The 22525-nt window shown below is 42.5% G+C and overlaps 2 protein-coding genes and 3 non-coding genes across 9 annotated transcripts in view; all 5 read right to left on the bottom strand.

Annotated features, from left to right (window-relative positions):
• Window positions 1-378: 378 nt before the first annotated feature.
• Window positions 379-17877, bottom strand: uba1 (ubiquitin-like modifier activating enzyme 1). 4 transcript variants are annotated; one of them, XM_034088066.2, is made up of 26 exons: window positions 17680-17877; window positions 14418-14534; window positions 14278-14336; window positions 14022-14190; window positions 11576-11710; window positions 11372-11478; window positions 11190-11280; window positions 10940-11072; window positions 10753-10850; window positions 10364-10510; window positions 9897-10073; window positions 9552-9662; window positions 9377-9457; window positions 8600-8752; window positions 7932-8097; window positions 7609-7805; window positions 7286-7350; window positions 5637-5832; window positions 3980-4054; window positions 3684-3888; window positions 3465-3550; window positions 3246-3338; window positions 2943-3134; window positions 1788-1889; window positions 1601-1701; window positions 379-1513 (listed from the first exon to the last, which is right to left on the bottom strand). In XM_034088066.2, exons 2-26 carry the CDS (start codon window positions 14532-14534, stop codon window positions 1378-1380), a joined length of 3192 nt encoding a protein of 1063 aa, XP_033943957.1. In that variant the 5' UTR covers window positions 17680-17877; the 3' UTR covers window positions 379-1377. The 4 variants fall into 4 exon arrangements, with proteins under 4 accessions (XP_033943957.1, XP_033943958.1, XP_033943956.1 ...); XM_034088067.2 differs by having other exon boundaries at window positions 17777-17864; XM_034088065.1 differs by lacking the exon at window positions 17680-17877 and adding an exon at window positions 15984-16220.
• Window positions 2740-2841, bottom strand: LOC117450198 (small nucleolar RNA U6-53/MBII-28). Its single transcript, XR_004552575.1, has one exon. It is a non-coding gene; the product is annotated as a small nucleolar RNA U6-53/MBII-28 (small nucleolar RNA).
• LOC117450197 (small nucleolar RNA U6-53/MBII-28) lies at window positions 4141-4240 on the bottom strand. Its single transcript, XR_004552574.1, has one exon. It is a non-coding gene; the product is annotated as a small nucleolar RNA U6-53/MBII-28 (small nucleolar RNA).
• On the bottom strand, window positions 8886-8985 carry LOC117450196 (small nucleolar RNA U6-53/MBII-28). Its single transcript, XR_004552573.1, has one exon. It is a non-coding gene; the product is annotated as a small nucleolar RNA U6-53/MBII-28 (small nucleolar RNA).
• Window positions 17878-18348: 471 nt separating the features above from the next.
• camkvl (CaM kinase-like vesicle-associated, like) overlaps window positions 18349-22525 on the bottom strand; it is a 65742-nt gene continuing 61565 nt past the window's right edge. For both annotated transcript variants that reach the window (XM_071203611.1, XM_034088074.2), the window contains exon 11: window positions 18349-21998. In XM_071203611.1, coding sequence (XP_071059712.1) covers window positions 20505-21998 — 1494 coding nt within the window. In that variant the 3' untranslated portion in view covers window positions 18349-20504. The remainder of the gene's footprint in view (window positions 21999-22525) is intronic.

Genomic DNA, 22525 nt, shown 5'->3' with positions numbered 1-22525 from the left:
TTATAACTTTGTAGATCGAAGGGCCTGATTTAATCAAAACATTTACTGACAATAGAGGAAGAGAGCAAACTCATAACAGAAAATATGAAGTGCTCTTTTTCAAAAGTTGAACTATAAACACATTTTTTTTAAATTTCTCTTTCTATAAAAATGTGTGTATTAAAAACATGATTACGGTTTTTCATTTAAAATTCACAGGTAGTCATTTAGCTGATGCAGGCTGTGTTTCCGGGATATGACCTATAGTGAAACTTCTGATAAAGTGCCAGAAGCAGGTCACAGGAAAAACACATTAATACCCGACACGTCACACACTAAAGACCTGCATTGCATTTTTTTTTATATTTAAACCTCAGAAAAAGACAAACAACCAGAGAAAACCTTTTTTTTGTACATGTTTATTCACTATCACACTAAGTGCTCTCATTTCAAGATACATCTCATTGCCTTGCTCTGATACTGTAAAGTCTTTTGGAGATAACAAAGTAGAAAGAAGACAATTAATTAATGATCAACAAGGTGTTTGCGCCCCCCCTGCCCAAAAAATAATAATATAAATGAACACAACACATGAAAGAGAAAGAGAAAAAAGAAGAAAACTGATGTCATGTGCAAGAGCCTCAGAGTGCTAGATGAGGTGGCGTAGGGGCGCCTTAAACAACAAGGGTTCCTATTCTGCCGACTCCAGAGAGGCTGTTGACTCAGGTTTAGCCGTGTCTTCAGGTGCTTCTACGGTTTAAAATGTAGGGTCTCGGGTAGAACTATGGGCAGTGATATGGTCAGGGGGAAATGGATTCTCAATACACAAATTGCTATTTTGGGGATTCTTGGCTGAACTTTTATTAAATGAGGTGCATCTTTAAAAAGAACAAAACCGAAACCTGGGACCAGGTCTACAAGACAGGGGTTTGAGGAGGGAAGAGAGCAAGTAGAGTGGAGGGGGGTGTCAGTGGGCTGGATTAAAAGAGCCATCCTTTAGTGCTGAAGGCTATTAAAGAGTGTTTCACAGGGACACTAGCTGGGCTATGGAGTACCAAGAGAACACCAAGGCTTAGAATTAAACTGAGCGGAGAGGTTCTGCTACTGAGAAACATCAAAAAAGGTCCAGTATACATGCTCCTTTCCTCCAATGAGACGCCTAATCCTGCAGCCGAGCAACAAGTGGATCCCTAACACACAGACAAGTATCCATAAATCAGCTTACTGGGGTTATGTACACTCAGGCACAGGTTTACACAAACCACAGGCCCAAAAAAACAAACCGATTGATCCAATAGAGGTGACCTGGATCAACCACCCATTCTCCTCACTTAGAACACCCACCCTTTTCTCCCCCCTGCAACAACCACCCTCATGTGGGTGGGTTCAGTGTGGAGCTCAGCGGATGGTGTATCTGACATAGGGCACTTCCACGTCTTCGTCAGTGAGGTCGTTGCAGCACAGCTCAAACACAAGGGCTTTCACGTGCTTGCCCAGCTTCTTTTTGGACACCTTGGTGACAATCTCCGTCATCCTAGAGGACACAGAAGAAAACAATTAGGACTACAACACTCACAATGTGGGCTTCTTGTCTTGAGGTGCATCGAGACAGTATACTCACGGCAGGTCCAGTCTCTCTTTGAGTTTGGCAGCAGGCATGAAGAAGGAATACAGCATGGACACTCCCTGAGAAAGCATGGTGATCTCCAACTTGTGCTCAGTCTGACAAGAAGAGAAACAGAGGTTTCATTAAGGGTGCAACAGACACAACGAGGTGGTGAAGTGAAGAGGACTGGATGATGACGTACTTTAAAGTAATCCAGGAACTGTCTGAGTGTCATCTCCTCCCCGTTGGGCGGCAATCCTGTGACCTCGAAGCGATCCCACAACGTCCAATCAATTTCGTAGTACTGTAAGAACACCAAGAGTAATGGGTTAAGGCCAATCATGACACATCACACCACAAACAGCACCCAGTTAGAGGGGTAGAAGACACAATACAAACATCTAATAATTAGGGATGGGAATTTGAAAGCAAATAAAACTAAGCGAATATTCGACCCCCAAAAAAAACGGTTAACTGAAATGTACATATCAAATGTATTGAGCCGGTGATCACAGTTTGAACAGTTGCCAGCTATAGGCCTACAGCTTTCATGCTTAAAACATAACTTGGTTTTTAAATGAAAGAGGGATCAAACACGAACAACATAACGGGTTAGGGTAACGTAACCCTATTACAACAGAGATCAACCTATAACAGGGCTTATGCACAGAATGCAGCTATTCATACTCATTCTTCTTTAAGAATATGAGCATGTCTACTCAGGGGAGAGGCGGGTGCGGAGGCGATTCACTATCAGGCCAGCTGTAGAGAAGACCCTCTCAGCTGGAATGTGGGCATAAGAGGAGGTTTGAGTCTGCGTGTAGGGAGGGGCAGCAGCCATATCATTAACTAGAACTAGCTAGATCTGATGGATTTGGACATAAACGCGAGTGAAGTATAACCGGACACCAGAGAGAGAGGGATCCGCACCTGCAGCTCTGCCCGCTGAGAGGGACCGGTGAGCGGCGCAACACACACCTTTAGACCTAACACACTTAGCTATGGCACTGTCGCATACATTGAATTATATGTAATCAACTTAGGCACCCCTCCAACAAATAAAATAAAAAACATATATATTCATAACTCGTATTTGAACACCTGAATAATTTCGAATATTCGATGAATCGTTCCCATCCCTACTAATAATCCATTCTCCTCAGCACACACTGAAACCATCAGCATGAGAAGGCAAGTCGCACTCATCACACCCAGGCAGGTGCATCAGTATTAGCATGGCTAGATCATCATTGGAGTTTAAAACATCTATTTACTGTTTGAATTGGTATATTAGTGGTTAAAAGATGCCACTTTATATATCGAGTACAGAAAGGCAAACAAAACATGCAGTGCCTACCTTGTGTGAGGGAGCAGCGATGGGCTCAGAGAAGGCGAAGAAAGGCAGAGCCAAGTTCATGAAGCCATTCTTGAATGATTCCAGCTTCTTGTGTCCTTGGATAATCTTGATGAGCTCTAGGCACACCAGGCCGACCACAGCTGCCGTGGTAGTGGCGATGGCAGGAATGATCTTGCCAGCGATCAGTTTGCTCTGTATTGGAGAAAGAACAAAGTTAAACTACTGTTTCAAGGAGCTATATTTGCCAACTGCTGACAACGAAACTACAAATTTAACTCAAAGCCATGAAAAGCAGTTCCCCACCTTGTGTCTGTCTGCAGGGGGAATGTCGTAGTTCTCTGCTCTCAGGTTGGATGATGCTACGATGAAGTCCATGTGGAAGTTGGCGTCATCATCCTGTTAACACGGGGGCACGACAGTCAGAAAAATAGAGCTGCAATAAGTGCAGGTTATGTTTGCATTGAGGACTCCCAGCATATCAATTATTCCAGTTAAACACAGAGGGGTGAAAAGAACATCTACCTTCTCAAAGTCAACAGCGCACAGTTTGAACGTGGAAGCCTCGGGGGAAGGCAGCTGGACCTTCAGGTCGTCCAGTCTGGAGTCATCTATGAAAAAAGATCAGTTGCAAATGTGTCACAATGCATTCAAAATGACCCGACAACACCGGTAATTTGCCTCAACAACTCTTCGGCTGAAGATCTTAAAGTGTAATGCTTTAAATGATTTGTTGGTACATACATGTGTGCATCTTACCAACAGAGGAATTGCTGTTCTGCAGCTCCTGATCAGAGACGTGGATTTGAACCCCTGAACGAGGAGTGAAGGGGATCACTTTGACATCCTGCAAGATCTTGATCACACCTGCACGATCAGCGCTGCCTTTCAAGCCGTATGATTGGGCGAACAGGTTGGCTGCTGCCACTACATAATCCAGGTGCAGCTCCTATTAAACAAAGGTCATTGGTCAGTATCTTGAGGAGAGATAAGTTCAGAACAGAACATCTCAGAGATTGACGTTAGAAAACCATACTTACATTGCTAGTGCTGAAGTCTAGGCCGTGAGGGCACCTCTTGGGGCCGGACCAGAAGGGGGCACCAGAGCTGGTGAGCTGAAGGCCACAAATAATAAATGAATACCACATGATCACTGAGAAAGCATAACCAAGAAGTCCCATTTAAAAACACATTTATAAATTCTCCTCAGCACACACCGATACCATCAGCGTGAGAAGCAGAGTAGCACTCAGTTACACCCAGGGTGCATCAGTATTAGCATGGCTAGATCATCATCGGAGAACATCTACTGCATTAGCTATATACCATCCTTATTTTCTCCTATTGCATCGGCCAATAAAGTGACGTGTGCAGATGGCAGTAGCCAGGGTTCATCGGTTTTGCTAGGCTATGTGACTTAGTACTGTTGCAGAGGTTTTTAATTTGATAAAAACAACAAAACGCCTGTGTCGTTTTTAAGGATTAGAACGATCAACCTTACCTTACTTATCATAACAATTACAGGTTATAGATTATGGTTGGTAAAACACAGTACTTTTAATCAGGGATGCAAACTCATCAGGTATGAAAAAGGTGACAAGGATCCGAGCCCTCCGAACCCACGGAATATCGGCTTTAAAATTAGGAATAACAAGAGGATTTTAGCAGTCAGAACAACTAAAGCAGCAGGTAATAATAACAGAAACGCTAAAGAGTCACATCTAATAGAAATACATTAGTTTATAATGTTGGCAGCACTGTTGAGCATTTATTTTCATGCCACTGTGCAAGGCTTAACTAAGTAACTAAGTTCATAAACTCAAGTACAATTTTGAGATACTTGTACTTTATTTAAGTATTTCAATGTTTTGCTACGTTCCGGACCACACAGTTAATATTAACGAACGCACCCGTAGGTAATGTAGCTGCTGAAGCTAGACCATCATGGCGGAGCAGAGCCTTATTATACATCGATGAGCAGAGCCGACGGGCAGGAAGACTCGAGCACACAGCTCGCACGTCATTATAATATATAAAAAAGAACACCATGCGTGTCATGATGGCACACAACAGCTCGCGGCCGCAGATTACTCCGGGTCCCAGACCCCAAAAATATTTTTATTGCAGATCTACACAAAAACGACCTATTTTGGATCCAAAACGGTGAATTTCGCCGAAAGGTGACAAGTTTGCATCCCTGTTTAATACTGAAAATCATTTCTTTAAGTTGGTAATTGTATAGCAGACTAAAAAAAGCTTTTAAAAGTTATTTTTTAAGAATGTTTGCGTGATGATGGCTTGAAAGGCAGTTTATATATTTTTTTATAATTATGATGTTCCGTTTCTCTAGCACAAAAAGGGAATAAAAAACAAAACCTAAGCAGTAAAACATCTGCTAAATTGTTATTCTAAACACCGGTACTGGCTGAAAAATGCAATCGTGGGTCCCCAGTCGGTACATTAGTGTTTTAAAAACGAAACTCTACACACCAGATTTGACTTTTCAGGAGACTAAAACAAAAAGGCAATTTTACAAGCTGATAACATTGAGAAAAAAGACAATTTAACTAAACACATAAATTACCAGGGCATATAGCTATGTTTGAGTCCATATGAATGAGGTGAAAAACCCAGGACCAGAACACAAGCATTCCAATTGAACGGTTGTATTCATCGTGCAGAGAGCGGAATATGTACCTGCTCGGGGGGGAAGTTGTGCAGGAGCTGGCGGATGTTGTTGCTGTATTGGCATTGCCAGTGGTTGCGTGCCCAGGCAACGCAGTCGGCCCAGCTGTGGGGGCAGTCTGTGACGAGGCTCTTGTAAACGGCCTCCAGCACCTCCACAGGCTGAGCTCCGGGGAGCTTCAGAGTACGCTCCATGAATTTAGGATCTCTGCAAAAACAAGTCATGAAAAACCCTTATAAGATGGTTACAAACCAGGTAAGAGGCACCTGTTGTTCAATTTATTTTGTCCCATGAACGAGGTAAAACCCCATGACATTTTGTCAGCGTAACATTCTTTCAACCAGTTTAAAAAAAATGTTAATGTGGGATTTTGTGAAAAAAAAAATCCAACAACTATGGGGACCGTGCTGAGCTCGTTCACAGGTTGTAGATTAGTCATGAGACTAGCTTTTCCAAGTACTGAAGAGATCAATAAGAAAAAACAAACACAGCTCAAACTAGTTAGGGCTGTACCCGAATATTCGAATAATTGTTCGTTGGCCAACTATTCGGGTTTCAATTGCATTATTCGGATAATAATTTTCCCCCCCTAAATGTATGCCATCAATAAAGGCGAATTACCATATTCGTATACTATATTTATACTTTTGAATTGCACTGTTAAAATGCGGAAATATATACAATCTCAGCCTGTGCTCCTGACATCGCGTTCACTGGTTCACTCGGTCACAAACGCAAACGGCACGCTTCACACAAAATGCTGAACACTCCAGCTGTGTGGGACCATTTTAAATTGGAAGACGGTAAGAAGAAGGCAGTGTGCCAAATATGCGACAAGAAACTGGCCGGTGGCACAACAACTCTGAAAAGTCACCGGATGCTGTAAGTACTAGCCTAGCTTAGCTGTTGTCAAGTTGCCATGATGAAGCTGCTTTATCTGCCGTTTAAACAGTAACGTTAGACATGGTAAAATCGTGCACTTACTTTGCTTGGAAAATAGTTACAAGCAACCGAATTGTTTTTTTATATTAGTTTTTCAATTTTATCCGAATAGTGAAAATAATAGGAGCAATGTGGGAACATCTGGGGCTAAGGCAATTATTGGCATACAGTCCGTTCATTTATTTTTCGTTCTTCATTTATTTAAATACTGTTTACTGTATCGGTAACAAGTATTACCCTGTTAGGCCTACTGTTACGGCTATGTTATTAAAAGTATTGTTGTTATAACAGAAATATGTGTTTTGTATCTTCAGGTTGTAAAACGTTATAGACGGAATTTGGAACCAGATTTGGTCCCCGGGCGCTGCACTGCGGCTGGGTTAAATGCAGAGGACACATTTAGTTTTAATGTATGCGAGTACTGAGACAATAAATAAATATAAAATCGTAATAGTATGCTCTTCCTGCGCTTCTGCTTAACAGCGTGTTGTCAGGTGTCTCGGAGCGTGTTAGGAAAAAATAAATAAAAATCTCTCCGCACCGAATATTCCCTGCTGATTACTACCGAATATCCGGAGCCCGAAAAATGGTATTCGGGACAGCCCTAAAACTAGTACTGCAAGATACAGTATTAAAAAAACGTTCTTGATAAAAAGCAGGTCATATGTATAGGTAACTACAGGGTTATCATATTGACACGATGGGGACGCTAACTCACGAGAGGTACTGTATGGAGTTCTCCGCTGGCTGTTTGAATAGTCCCTCGAACTCATCGCGGGCCCACTGCAGAGAGAGAACACATTACTCCAACACTCAATTCATTAAATCACATTTACAGTACAAGTGTAAAACAAGAAACTGTTTCTTAAAGGTAGTGTTATCATCTCTGGCATAGCATTTAAATTATTTTTCCATTTAATCATATTGGGACACATTTTTTTAAATATTGCAGTTCTCATGTTTAATCATTAAATAATGATTTACAAAAGGAGACTATATTCAATATTTTTTTACACATTTCATACGTTGTGCTCTACTGACCTGCAGTGTGTGTTCAATGGCATTTGGGAAGTTCTTGAGGGTGCAGATGGGGATGGACTTCTCAGGTGGGTCTTGGCTGGAGCTGTACGACTCTGTGAGGAAGGGGATCACGACCTGCACATTGCCTTTGGTACCCAAAGTACCGGACTCCAGTAAGGGTTTGCGGTAGTACACACACCTCCGATCCATGTACATACCTACACAGCGGGCACAAACACAAGGCAGAAGAAACAGCATAAATAAAGAGGATGATGTTTGGTTTCAAGATCGTACATTTGATTTTATATAAAAGGAAGCAGTTAAAATAGAGTTGTGTTCCTTACGTGCGTCAACATTGTCCAGTGCATTTGTCACGCCATCAAGGCTCTCAAAGAAGTCGTCGTCGTAGACCCTCTCTGTGTCGGGGCCCACTCTGTTCTGGTGGCCTGTGATCCTGATGGAAGGGTTCATCTGCTTCACTGCAGCTGCAGCTGTGTCACTCTTCATTTTCTGTAACCACATAAACAACATTTATTTATTTTCACTTTCATGAAAAATTACAACTAGCAGGTCCGCCAGTACAGTGATGACTCAATCATTACTGACTTATGGAACATACACAAATCTTTACATGGTTACCAGTACTAACGTTCCAACAATAGTTACGCCCTAAAGCACTTGTTTTTTAAGGCTCCTCAAACCACAACTTTTTTGGTAACATGACCCTTGGCTAAACTGAGACAAGACTAGTCACTTATCAATAATAGTGTTCTTATACCTATCGGTCACTAAAAAAGGTACCGGTAATTGATTAAAACAATACACCGACAATGATCCATTTAATGTTTCCTCAGGATATTGTCCATCAACAGCATTTAACGGAAGTGCATTCAGGAGCAGCTACAATACACAAGAAATCCATATGCAGCACTGCCTGGAAATCTAAATCAATAGATAGATTTCCATATGTATCAACAGACCGGTTGATCAATATGGCGTAGATGGTACTGACCGTAACGTCGGAGGGTCTGAAGAGGAACTGTCTGTTGAGGTTGGACTTCTCGATGGTGTCCATGTCCGTCACAATGACCTCGCCCTTCCCGCACGCCAGTCCAATCATGGCAAAGTTTTTCAACAGCTCACAGCCAATGGCACCGGCTCCAACCTGGAATGATTAAAACCACATCCCCTCTGATTTATCCTTTCTTTCACAGTAGGAACATTTAATAATAAATGAATACCACATGATCACTGAGAAAGCATAACCAAGAAGTTCCATTTAAAACACATTTATAAATTCTCCTCAGCACACACTGATACCATCAGCGTGAGAAGCAGAGTAGCACTCAGTTACACCCAGGGTGCATCAGTATTAGCATGGCTAGATCATCATCGGAGAACAAGAACATCTACTGCATTAGCTATATACCATCCTCATTGCATCGGCCAATAAAGTGACGTGTGCAGATGGCAGTAGCCAAGGTCCATCGGTTTTGCTAGGCTACGTGACTTAGTACTGTTGCAGAGGTTTTTAAAATTTGATACAAAAAGAACAACCTGAAATGCTTAAAACCTCTCAGTGAGAAAAGCTACCTAGGTGTACTCTACTTTGGAATAAAAGGCTGAATACATTTCTTTTTGGGCTATAGAGATAATACTGGTTAGCAGATTTGATCAGTTTTGGCTTTATAAATGGGATTTTAACACAAAATATAAATTATACCCTGACTCTCTTAGCAACAAGATGTAAGAAGAGGTCCTGCAAAGTGTTTTTATTTGGCAGACTCACCAGGAAGTAGCGCTGTTTGCCAAGCATCTCCTGCAGCTTGGTGCCGAACACTGCAATCTGGCCGTCATATCGGCAGTTCCTCTGGGAAACAAGATAGAGCTCGTTAACACCACTATTTATTGCCACCATCATGAGCATCCTTCCTCAGTATAAGTGTGGGAAGCTGAACACTTACAGGAGCACACTCTTCCTCTGTGAGCTCGGCTCCTCCTTCCTGTTCAGCCAGGCACTCCAGGGCATCAAAGTACAGCCACTGCATAAGAGGCATAAACTTTCCTGTGCACGCCTGAAGGAACAACAAGCATTTAAGGGCACAGTTAAAGAATGTATTTGTATCATGTATAACAAATAATTTAACTGGTTAGTTAGTGCATGTTCACAAGGGTTTGAATGACTGATAATGCATTTCAATAACATACACCGCAGCATACCAAGAGACTGAAAACGTGATTTAAACAAAAATAAAAGCGGCTACTTCAGGACCGAATCTACCTCAATTTAAACCCAGTGTGCAACTGACCTTCATCACTTCCTGTGCAGCCAGACCTCCGATGAAGGCATTGAGAGGGGCCAGGTCACCAGCAGCGACAAACGACAGCTTTTTGATAAGAGCTTCGTCCAGCTGCTCCACTTTAGCTGACCCCGTCTGGGCAGCGTTGACCTCCTTGGCCAATTTCAAGAACTCCTCACCATCAGCCTAGAGTAAACACACGTCTGCATGTTACAAAAGGCTTAAGACAACTCACCGACTGATATTACATTTTGAAATGCAGTGCTGCAAATAAACTTCGCGTTATCTTAGTTATGAAGTTATTTAATTACTTCTCACAACAACTTTCACAATAAAAACAACGTTAGAATGCAATAATAGTTATCGAAAGCTTTAAACATGGTTAAAATAGTTGAGATTTCTACTGAGCAAGTGAACCAAATCCAAGATTCTTCAAGCCGCTGTGGTATTTATAAAGAGACACAAGTAGGATTTACCTTGTTCCAGGGTGCAGGAAGGTGGTTGTGTTTCTTCTGGAAGGCGTGGATAGCCTGGAAGCCCACATGCAGCTGTCCTGGGCGATCAAACTTGGCAAAGTCTGTCAGCACAAACTCAGGCTCAGCCATGGAAGAAGAGATGGATTTCTGCACGGGAAAGACAAACGAGATGAGTAAGGTTAGACTGGTTAAAATGTTCCACTAGCAAATTATGAGGTCTTTTATGTGGCAATTAGAAACCCCTTTGGTGATCAGGAGCACAACATGTAAGAAAATATTTTGAAATGCACGCAAGAGTGAAACTCCAAAAGTTCTATGATTGAAAAACAATCTGTAAAATCGCCATGTCACGAAAACATAATTAAGTGTGGAGATTGGAAGCCACTTACAAAAGCAATCTTCTTGGGCATCTTGACCTGGGAGACGATTCCTCCTCTTATGTAATCCATGAAACCAGTTGTGTCACAGATGCTGAAGGTATAGGGTCCTGCACAGGGAAGAAGTCATGTCAATGTAAATTGGTTATAACCAGATTAACCAAAACATGTTGTTTTCTCACATAGAAACAGGACTTACCCAGAACTTTAATTTCCACTGGCGAGCAGCCATTGAGCTCTGTCATACCCTGAACCTCTGTGAAGGTGACGTAGTCTCCGCTCTCAAAGCCATGGCGAGTCTCATCCAGACATGTCACAACCGCTTGATTGTCCTGGAGAAACCAAGAATGAACAACATTGTCCAAATGATGTTAAACGTAAAGCTTTTTCTGATTGTCAAGCGCAACAAGTAGCCGGAAAAATTATTTAGGCCAGATGTAAAGACTAACCTTGGTGATCATAGAAATCATGGAACTAAGTGGCTGTTCTCCATTGGTGTCTAACACTAACATCTCGTCACCAAAGTCGCAGAAAAGTTGGCTGTAAAACACAACATTACACAGCATTAGACAGTGACACGTGTATACACTGCATTAGGAAAGAATATGAAGTAGAAAAGTCAGAATCTTACCCAAACAGGCCACGTGTGTCAGCGATGACCAGCTTGATCCCTTTGGTGTGGCAGAACTCTCCCAGTTGCTGCTGCTCTTCTACATTTGAGTTAGTCAGCACTACGACCTGGGACACAAAAAAGAAAAATACCCGTTAGCATCCATTTTTCTTTCCTTTCCGGCTGTGAGAATCAGTTAGGCACTAGGTTCTAGCCAAGTCATACCTGGAAATCGGTCATGAAGTCTTCAGTGAGTGTTTCGGTGAAGGCCGTCACAGGAACGTAGTTGTTGAGCTCAGCCAAACGCAGCCGACTCACCTCTGCCCTGTTCTTCCCAAGGTCTGCCTCCCGCAGGTAAAACTGGCAACAATGATATACAAAACGTCAGGGAAATACTGACACCAAGTTAAATATTCAATAAGCCAGGGGTGGGGAACCTCCGGCCCCCGGGCCGTATACGGCCCGCGAGACAATTTGGTACGGCCCTCGAGGTAATTTATAAACACACGCAAAAAAGAAAAAAATGTAAGAAATCTAGACCGCAAAAAAATTAACCAAGCGAGTGCCTGTTTTTCCTGGCCAAGGTCAGGGTCCTTGAACACAACACGAGCCTAACGTGTCATCACGTGGTATATGTCTCGACTGCAGTTCTGAGGGAGAGCACCAGAACGCCACTCCAGCACTTCAGAAATTGGAGTACCCAGGAGCCATACACATGCCACAGTTTCTGCGTGTCTGTCTTTAGTTGAAAGCCCAGTGGCGATCTGTTCATCTGTCATACTGATCAGACAGTCAATAACTTTGCTGTTATTAGCATCTGGTTAGCTAGCTATGCTAACGAATATAAGAAGCTTTTTCTACAACCAGTGAGGTAAAGGCACATCTTTATATGATCATTATAGTTATACAAAAATAAGAGAATAAAGTAAACTACTATATGACAATAAAATAAATAAATAATACAGTTTGAAAGGGGAGTGATTTGTAAAATATCCATAAAGAAAAATAAATCTGCTTGCAGTTCTGTTTCATCTGGGTGTTGAGAGATGTATCCATAGATCTCTCAATGTTGCTCTCAAAGTGCACCAGATTGATGCTTTTAACTTCAACATTAAAAAAAAAAAAAAAAAAACCTTTCGGACCCCCCTAGAGGAAGTTAGGTCCCCCCCCACCACTTAAATCATGTATAGGATGATGGGAAACTAAATATTACAATATTGTGTGCAAATATTATATATAACATTTGCACACATCTTGTGTCCATATCTTTCTGTGTTGGTGGTCATGCCACACCGTGCACATGCATGCATGCGTGAGTCATGGTGAGATATCTGGATTCAGAGGTTGCTTTTTCTTTGCACAGCATGAAAGAAAGGCCAAATGAATGGGCTGTGATTTTAGTTTTTTTAAGCAGAGGTCAATCATTTGTACGGCCCTCGGAGGATGTTGTAAACATTGAAATGGCCCTTGAGAGGAAAAAGGTTCCCCACCCCTGCAATAAGCTAAATATGATTACTTGCATACAAGATTTTTGGAAAGGTTCGTCACCCAATTCAAACGGAAGAACACTTCAAAATCTTTCCCATCACTCCCTCTTTCATTTTGCTGTCAAATGAGGGCTCAAAATACAGCCTATTAAGTGGTCTGCCTACAAACAATGTGAGCCACTCAGCTGGTATCCTCAATGGCAGAGCAAAGAAAGTGGGGAAAGGCAGCCTTCTGAGCCAGCATTTTTGACAAGTAGCTGGTTGCATTAAAGGTTGATTTAACCACAGTTTATGAGCGTTGGAACAGTGGAAAGACTTGACCGACAGTTTTACTTTATTTCGGTTTCATTTGAAATAAGTGTCTTTAACGGATGTATTTCACTGTGTAATAAGGAGAAATGGTATAAGAATATTTCCTCTCCTGACATTTCTTTTATTTTTGATTCAGGCATGGTTTACATTTACTGTAACTAAAAAGGATTTTCCGGGACTGTTCCAGAATAAAGTGAGTCTGGAGCCCTGCCTCAGTCAGACACACCTGGCTGATATTTTCTACACAGAGTTCCATTTTTTAGTTGCCTAATAAATGAGGGGATGTGTTTCTTTTTGTTCAAGTGTAGCAAGTGTGGTCGTGGCCAGAGATTAAGTTGTTGATTAAATATATGACAGAAATATGCTATGCAATTCAGCCAGAATGAAAAAGAAACTGGGGCAAATGGCACAGGCGGAAATAGAAATGTTTGAGAGCACAAGAGTTAACTCGGGTATTACAAACATATGCAACCATAATCTTCTGCCAGACAATTCACAATGACCTGTATGGCCTTTGGATAAATACATCAAAACTCAGAGCAAAATAACAAACAATCTCTTCACTCTAGCTGACCATGGGAGAGGCCACCCACTGATCAATCTGGGTCAGCCTATGGTTAGCAAGGGTGGGGGTGGCTGCAGTACTCTTTTTGGATGGCAACAATACTACAAACCAAGTGACTCATAACAGATAGAACCAAACTGAACTTTGGATTCAGGCTCAAAGACTAAGGCACAGAATGCAGAATCTGCAATAAAGTATAATGGCTGAATGAACCAATGACTGCCTGAAAACCATAAATGGGAAACATTTCTCAAAAGAAACATCTGTGTATTTTTGCAACATAATATCTGTGCACGCTTCTACATACCTGAGAGGCGAGGTCTCTCCATTCTGCGACTCCTTGGTCATGCACAGTGACACTCCTCACTCCTGCAAGGATTACGTTCTTGGCAATCTCTACTCCAAGACCTCTCATACCAGAGATAAGGACATTGGAGTTCTGCATGCGCTTCATCGCAGCATGGCCCAACACGTAACTACGGAAGGAGATAAGGCACCATTAGAACAACCGTTTAGTTTAACAACCATTCCAGTTTGTCAGTTTCAGTTTGCAGTTGACTTACAGCTGTCTGGAGTACAGGCCTTCATCGATCTCAGCATCATTGCCATTCTTAGCCATGCCCTGAAAAAACACAGATGGATTGCCATCAGTTTGTGTAACAAGTTTTACCAACAGTATAATAGTGTATGTGTTTGTACTCACGTTGGCAGGTGTATGGGACAGATCAGTTCTGACAGAGTTGGATGAGGAGCAATGGGATCCCGTCTTCGTCTCTGTTCCTGACAAGCGACGCTTCTTGGACAGCGGCGAGCTGGACATCTGCGCATCAAAACAAACACAAACCGTTAAAGCCTGTTGTGAAGCATAAGATAATCAAATGTTGCCATTTAAAATGTCCAATGAACATGATTTTATTAATTAATTTACAATTGTTATGTATCGAGTGTAAAGTCAACAGTTTCAACAATTAAGTAAATCAAACAGAGTGAAGAAACTCTGTCAGCATGTTTGTATTTCATGGAGGTTTTCAAATAAGTTCAAAATATATATCTAAATGCTACTGCTCTATATCAGCAGTATCCAAGCCAAACGCTGCCCAATCCCCTTCATGTTCAAGAGGATTTCTCGTCTAGGGAGCAGCTGGGCTGGCTGCTGGCCAAACACAAATCTGCTAGAAAACGAACTGAGCCTGGGAAGAAACATGAATAGCAGCATTATCAGTTATGTTCATGCTCGGAGACAGGGCTGGCCTGTTTATGTACTTCTATTGTCCATTATTTAAGGACCGCCAACATCGTTTCAACAAAAAGAGCTGAACCATTAAAACTTCACTGCGGTAAAGTGAGCAACACCTCACGGCGGCCTGCAGGTGTGGACACAAGGTCCATACAATGCCGTTTGAACGATCCTCAGTGTGGCGATATCAAAAGGGCGTCAACAAAAAAAATGTCTATCTTTAAAAACCATCCAAGTACATTGTGATAAACGGAACAATCGAGACAAACTCAGCCGCTTTAGGAAGTGAAACAGGCCGCGATCACTCGAACATATCCTCACTGCACGGCATTCATGATCGGACACAATTTCCGCATCCAATGCAGCTAAACTTAACGTTACAGGCGTCGAGAAAGTCAGACGTAACCGTTTATTTACGTCCCTACAGATAAGCACAATGAAGGGAGTTGACCAAAGTTGTTAAATAAATAACGATATAACCAATCAAAACCCAACGTTGTATTTTACTGAACCGTCACTGTTCGTCAAAAACAAAAATGAAGGCAAACAATGATACAGCAAATCAAATGAGCAATACAATATGTTAACTGGCGAAATCAAGCCTTTAACGTTGAAGAACACGGTACATAAATGTCCCTACACACAAACAAGAGGAAACCGATTAAGTTCGTTGCTTGCCACTAATCAGTTAAGTGATTTGGCGAAGTGAACACAGCCGGAACATAAATAACTTAGAGGCAAGAAAACACCAGCTAGCCAGCCTATCCATTAGCAGCTCGGCCTAGGCCTGCATTTCCCCCAGTGCGGAACACAACTTTACCAGCTAGCAGCTGTAGCTATATGCAACCTGCTCGCAAAATACAGCAACGGTTTCATTTTGTCAGCTAGCCAACATAGCTCCTTTATTAATATCGATCGTGATTCCAACACTCAACAAAAACCAGCATTCAAATTAATCGCCCAATGTAAGATTATTTTGCGAATGTAAGACTAGCCTTTTCACTCGTGCTCCATTGATTTCTATTTTCTTACCAATAATCCTTCTCGGTCCCTTCCCAATGCGAACCCGCTCCTCTCCCGCAGTATCTAGATGTCAGTAAAATCGATGGTTGTAATTTGGACGATTCGAACAAAGAAAAGAAACGCGGTGTAGGATTAGGAGGGTCTGCGGTATACTGTCGAGTCACTATGTCGTTGTGCTGAGAGTCTCGTCTATGTAATTGCGTTGCTGGCTTTGCGACTGCAGACGGGAACAAAACCAAAATGGCAGATGGGAGAAAGGGGCGGAGGAGCTGTGACGCATGGGCTGAAATATTCAACAGGAAAGGGAGGCTGTGAGCACGCTGCTCGGACCGGAGCTCCGCTCATTGGCTGCCTAACATAAGCCAACGTGCATCCATCCCGCCCCTTTAACCAGAAGATGCATGCCATGTATGTTACTGTACAATGAACTGCAGGACCACCAGCGATATTTGTAAGGAAAATCTTGCAATTCTTACAGAAATAACGAGCAGAGCATGTCTGACGTAAATTAAAGAAAGCAAATGTCCTACACGGACTATACTTTAGCATTTTGAAACAGTGTAGACCAGTCTATCCCAGATTAATGAAATCCAACAACAATAACAGCATCTTTGTGACTGTGGCCTTGTGTTGAAAAGTCGCCTCGTTGTGGAACTACACTGCATATACACAACTTACAAAAGACAAAATGCACCATGAAACACAATAGAATCTGAATGCTATACCAAATTGGAGACTCATTGCACGACAATTGAAGTATTGTAGTTTAGAGATGTGGTTCCTTATCAGAGTTCAGCAAAACACATCTCAAGTCAAGTCTGATGTTGCTCCAATGGTAACTGAGCCAGGTACTACATCAGGTAGGATACTTGCTAGCCCTAGTGATGCTGAGCGTCTGGGCCCTCTGTCACATTGAGGTTAGGGGGTGAGCATTCCTTGCAGAGGAGGAGAATTGGGGGAGGGGGTGCCTGGCAAATGACAAAGGCCCAGGAAAAGAGTGGGCCGCATATTCTCGGGTACACATGTCGAGGGGATCCCCATTCTCACATCAATGCTGCGAAATGATAAACACAATATTTTCCACCATTCCAACTGAGTTCAAAACAAAGAACATAATAAATGCCATGTTAACAGACATCCCAACTTGGCAAGCTAAAAGGAGACCACGCCAATAATGAGTTGCTGTGGTAGCATCAATTATCGTCCTATCGTAACGTTATCAAAAATACATATAGAGAAGGTGAATTGTTGCCAGTGTGGTCTAACAAACACTGCGTGGTGCAAGTTAGCTTGTGTCTGCTTCTGAACACTGCGAGCATCTGGTGTTTGTAGCCAACTAGCTTTCAAGCTACTGTTAACGGTATTCATCACAGGACGTTAGTTGAAAGAGCAGTCTCGTGCACATAAAAGTGCGAATTCCAATCTGTAGTTAACGGTTACGTGCCAGTGGTTTCTATGCTATGGTAAGCAGAGGAGCAACGCTGAAATTGTCCAGAAAGCCGACAACAACTAACGTAAACGATAACCAGTAACGCAGATCAAACGACTGCGTAGTTGTTAGCTTATGTGCAGCTAGCTTTAAAGCTATCTAGCCACCCAACGACTTTTTCCTACTTCCAGCCGCTATGTTAGCTTAACTAGCTAACGTTAGCAAACTAGCTGGGGCTAACACTACCAAGAGCTTTCACAAGTGTGTAGAACTTACCACATCCGATAATACTCGGCCTGATCTGCAGTATTAAAATCGGTTTGTATTTAAGCAAAAAAAAAAACTAACAAAGAATGGGACAACTTAACAGTACCGCGGATTGCAAAGTGAAAAGTGTGGCTCTGTGTGAGTTTTTCCGCTGGACGGCTGCCTGACCGGCTGTTCCAGAACCGTTTCCCCTCACTCAGTTGAAAGCAAAGCAAAGCAGCAACATGTGCACGTTACAGGCACAACCATCATTCCCTTCAAGAGGGTTCACCCATAACTGATTTAAATACATGTATCACAAGTACATTGAATTATTATTCTTTAATGTTGTTCCACACTACTTAGAGAATCAAGTATATTGAATGTTGCACTAGTTCATTGTTTGATCGCATGTTAACTTTTAACAATTATTTCCTTCACCCCCATGCTTCCACAAGTAGACTAATCCAAAAATCCCGTAGGGCATGATGGGACTTGTAGGCATGGCGTTTATCATGCCTCTGTGAAATCATTGGATAACGGTTCTTTCAGCTTTAGAAATAAAAAGCGTTTACGTGATTCCATTTATATAATGCTGCTATTCATATTAAAAACAGCTATTAGAGTTGAATCAACTCCTGTCAAATAACTTTCAATCAATGAAAAAACGAACGATATAAAGCATATTTTTTTTATTTTTCTAATTGAAAGACTTGCAAACAGTGCACAGTTTACACAGACAGGATAGTGGATTTAAAGACTTGTTCAGGAGAAAAGCACAGAACGTGGTATTACATAGATCCAAAAGCAGAATTAACTTCCATAAATACTTTTTTACATGATAAAAAAGGAGCAAATATAGACAGTACTATCAAATTAACAGTAACAATTGAATGCATGACAAAACTGGAGAAAAACCAAAACAAACTCCATGGACAAAACTGTGGAGAATTATGAAGTGTGTGTGTGAGTGTGTGCATGCGTGTGTGTGTTTGTTATTGCAAAGCCTTTGAAAACTAGCATCTCAATTTTGATCAAGCTCTCAAACAGGGGGGTATACTGCGAAGCAGGATTTTCGCTTAGCCGGCTAAATTCAGGGAAAACTCCGGCTTTCCGGTCCTACGAAGCTGGTTCTCTTTTTAGCAGGCTAGATCTCCATGGTAATATATGCTAAGCAGCTAACCTGGTCGGGACCAGGTTAGGTTGCAGGCTAAGAGCTCAACTCAGTGAAAGCACCGCCTGCTGACCAATCAGAGCTCAGTGTGCGGAGTTTAAAGCGATCAAGTCATATTACAGGAGAAAGGAAATACAGAAAAACTGCCGTCGCAGGAAAGACGGCCGGCAAAAATCACCGACTGTGTGAACGTGAACATTAATAGAATATCACCTCCCATCTTCAGAGCAATCTGACTATTATAACATTAGCGTTAAGAAAGCTTACTTAAATATCGGCCACAACACAAGTACCCGGATCAGAATACATTAAGTACAGTCCGCGGCATATCACTTCATAATGTATCATATCTCCTTATCTGAGTCAGCTGAGCCGTATCTGGCCGTGCAACACTCACAGTGTCACATACTGTATGCAGAAGTATTATTTTAAGCAACACATAAGTTGACGAAACACTCGAGACAAATGTAATTGAACTCAGATCGTGTTTTAGACGGGGCAGTGATATCATAAACCTGAACCGCATTCAAACACTTTTTCTTTTGCCAGCTGTATTCACCTTGCAGGTGCAGCTATGTGGCTTTTATCCTGGATAAAGTGTTTAAGTCATGGATGTTTAAAGTTTAACTTCTTCATTTTTGACTAGTATTAAAGTTCACTTTTCATTCAGGAAGTATGACGCTGCGCTGTCAGTGCGCTTCTCCATGTTTGTGATTGGTCGAATGCTCCAAATACCACCCCTTTCATGTGAACGCGCACCTAACTAGATAGGACACGGTTGGCTTGAGCGATCCACTTGATAACCAGCGTCGTAGTACAGTTTAGCGAGAGCGCGTATGTTTTGGATTAAGCCAACTGGCTAACTCAAACATATCCAGGTTAGGTTGAACCAGGTTCGCAGTATAGGCCCCAGGTGTGGAGCAACTCACAACACTTCAAGTGACAATTCAAGTTTAAATACACTAGGCTATATAATAAAAACTAATCTCAATCTGCAGCAGCTAATGAAATGGCGAACATCTGTACAACTCTTTGACTGCAAGTTTATGATTTTTCAGCCTCACTAGTTGAATTAATAGCTACATAAATAAATAGGAATGGAAAATAATGACATAGGATGTGCTGCTTAAAAAAGTAAAGTTTAGTTACGAGGAAGTTTACAACATAGGATGAAAGCAGGAATCAGGAACCAAGTTCTTTGTATTTATATACACTTTGTAAGGAATAATGGAAATATTACTATACATAACACTCCCCCTCCCCAATAACTCACACTATAAGCTGATTATTGTACCACAATATCTTACTTGTGTACATTTAGGATTTGCAAACTGCGCTGAATGCTTAGATTTGAGTATAACAAGGTCGTGTTGCAAGCATTTTGATGTGCACAATCTGGATTTGCTTTTATGATCTTTCTTTTTGCAGCTCCATACAGAGAGATGTACTACTCCTCCTACACTCAAGTCATGAGTGTATTTAAATGCCATAGTTCATTTTCTCTCAGACCAGTATTCTCAAAAGGAACATACAGCCGTACCAAACATCATCAACATGGTTACTTTTCCTTTTTGCGTTAGTGGATGATACTTGGGTGTGAGACAGTGTCTCTAAACCTCTTGAAATTTGAACCATAAATCCAATGTTCCATCTGTTGTGAATTGCATCATGGACAACTGTTTTATAGCCCTCTGTCCATCCCAGCTCCGGTGGACTGGTTGGTAGAAGCAGCATCCCTCTGTCCCTCCCGGTCTTCTTGCTCTCCTGCAGCCTGGGGTGAGGATTGTGTGGGTGGGGAGGGTGGGGGATAGGAGGGAGGAGGGATAGTAAGGTGAGGGAGAGATGGCAGTGCAGGCCTGGGAGAGGTTGGAAGAGGCGGTGGAGTTGCAGAGTTTGCAGTCGTGGTATGTTGTGAGGAGCGAGCGCGGGAGGTGGCAGGAGAGGCGTGTGTGCTCCTGGCTCGTAGCGGCTCTGCAGGGCAGTCACTGATTTGCTCCAGCAGCGAGGGCATGTCTCCCTCAATCTTCTCAAGCACGGCAGCCATTTGCTTTTCGATCTGCTCAATCACACTGTCCATTTGCCAGTCGCTTGTAGTGCTGCTCCCGCCTGCTCCATGTGGTAGCCCAGTCCCATACATCCCTATTCCTCCTCCAGTCATATATAGGGAACTGTATGGACTCCCATAGCTCCCTGCCATCCCCATTCCTACAGTCCCAACTTCTGGGTTGTATGGAGTGGCGTGACGGCCCAAACCAGCAGAGCTGCCTGTGTAACAACCCTGTCCTGTTGCAGGACCTGGCCTTGCCATGCTGAGCTCAGCGCTGTATCTGTCTGTTCCCCTAGTATCCCTATCCCTTCTCATCATGGGGCTATCCTCACCCCTTAATCTAACTCCTCGTCCTGCATCAGCCCCAGTTTCAGGTGCCACTGTTTGAGCGACTGCCACTGACCTCTCTGCCACTGCCTCAGGTAATTCTGTCTGACACCAGCTTCCATCAGTCTCATCCCTCTGGTCCTTCTGCATTGCTGGCCTCTTGTCTGGTGAGGCTGTCCCAGCAGCAGAGGCTTTGGGTGTGGGGCCATGGAGCGTTGCAGCCATCTTACGTTTACTGTTAGGATCAGGGGAGGCGGATGTGTGTTTTTTGTTCAGGTTAGTCCCCGAAGACCCGTCTGACAGCTTGGAGGGGTCAGACGTCGTCATGGGAGTTGGTTTGGATTCTGGAACAACTTTACCTTGACCCAAGTTGGCAGCCATCTTCCTGGTTCCATCACCTGCTGCTTTCTTTGCACCAACCTTGTCAAACTCTTCCTGTGCGAGTTTGAGGGCTGCATTTGATTGGCTTTTCTGACAGAGAGGCTCCTGAACATCTGAGGGGGAAGTTCCTACTGATGGGCCTATACTTTTCTTTGCCTCATCCTGATTTTCTGCGACCGTACTCCTCCCCTCATCCTTTTCTATACCCAGCGGTGTATTTTCAACCGTAACTTTTAAAGACACACTGCTTGATGTCACACCTTCATCACTTGTTCCTTTGTCTCCCTTATTACTTGTCCCATGGGACAACACTCTCTCACTATCTCCTGCCTCCTCTGTGCTCTGAGCCTCGGCTGAACTGTCATTCAGGGCCTCTGAATTCTTCAATCGTTGCATGAAGGTGGTGACACGGATCGCTTTCTGCAACACAGACAGATGAAAAAAAAGAGGAGAGGAAGATATAGGTGTTAAAGGCATTAGAGTTACAGTATGTTTTTTTTTTTCATTAACACCCATATTGGTTAAATAAAAGAAAAGCGTTGATCCTTTATTTGGTTATGGCAATGCAAATAACATAAGATTGGAAAACAAGTATTTGACAATAAGCCTCTCACGGAACCATGATTTATCAGTATCATAATAAGCGTGAGATGTGACAGTAAGATTGGTGCCATCTGTTTACTTCCAGGAGGCTATGATACATTTGTACCCTGGTTTAAATCAATCTCAAGACTCACTCACTCCAAGCCACTCCTTGACTGCTTGTTGTCTGGAAAAGGTAAGTGAACAGATGGGTGTAAATCTCAGTCACTGTTACACCCATCTGACTTATTATGATTTACAAACACTTAAGGAGTTAAAGAAAATGTGTAGGCTTAGAAGTTGTGTTTAAACCAGGGAATCGATTCTCTGGAAGTGAAAAGCCATTTGGACAGACATATCACTGA

The sequence above is a fragment of the Pseudochaenichthys georgianus genome, chromosome 7, assembly GCF_902827115.2.
Source record: "Pseudochaenichthys georgianus chromosome 7, fPseGeo1.2, whole genome shotgun sequence".
NCBI classification, from domain to species: domain Eukaryota; kingdom Metazoa; phylum Chordata; class Actinopteri; order Perciformes; family Channichthyidae; genus Pseudochaenichthys; species Pseudochaenichthys georgianus.
This window is presented reverse-complemented; position numbering and strand designations above follow the sequence as displayed.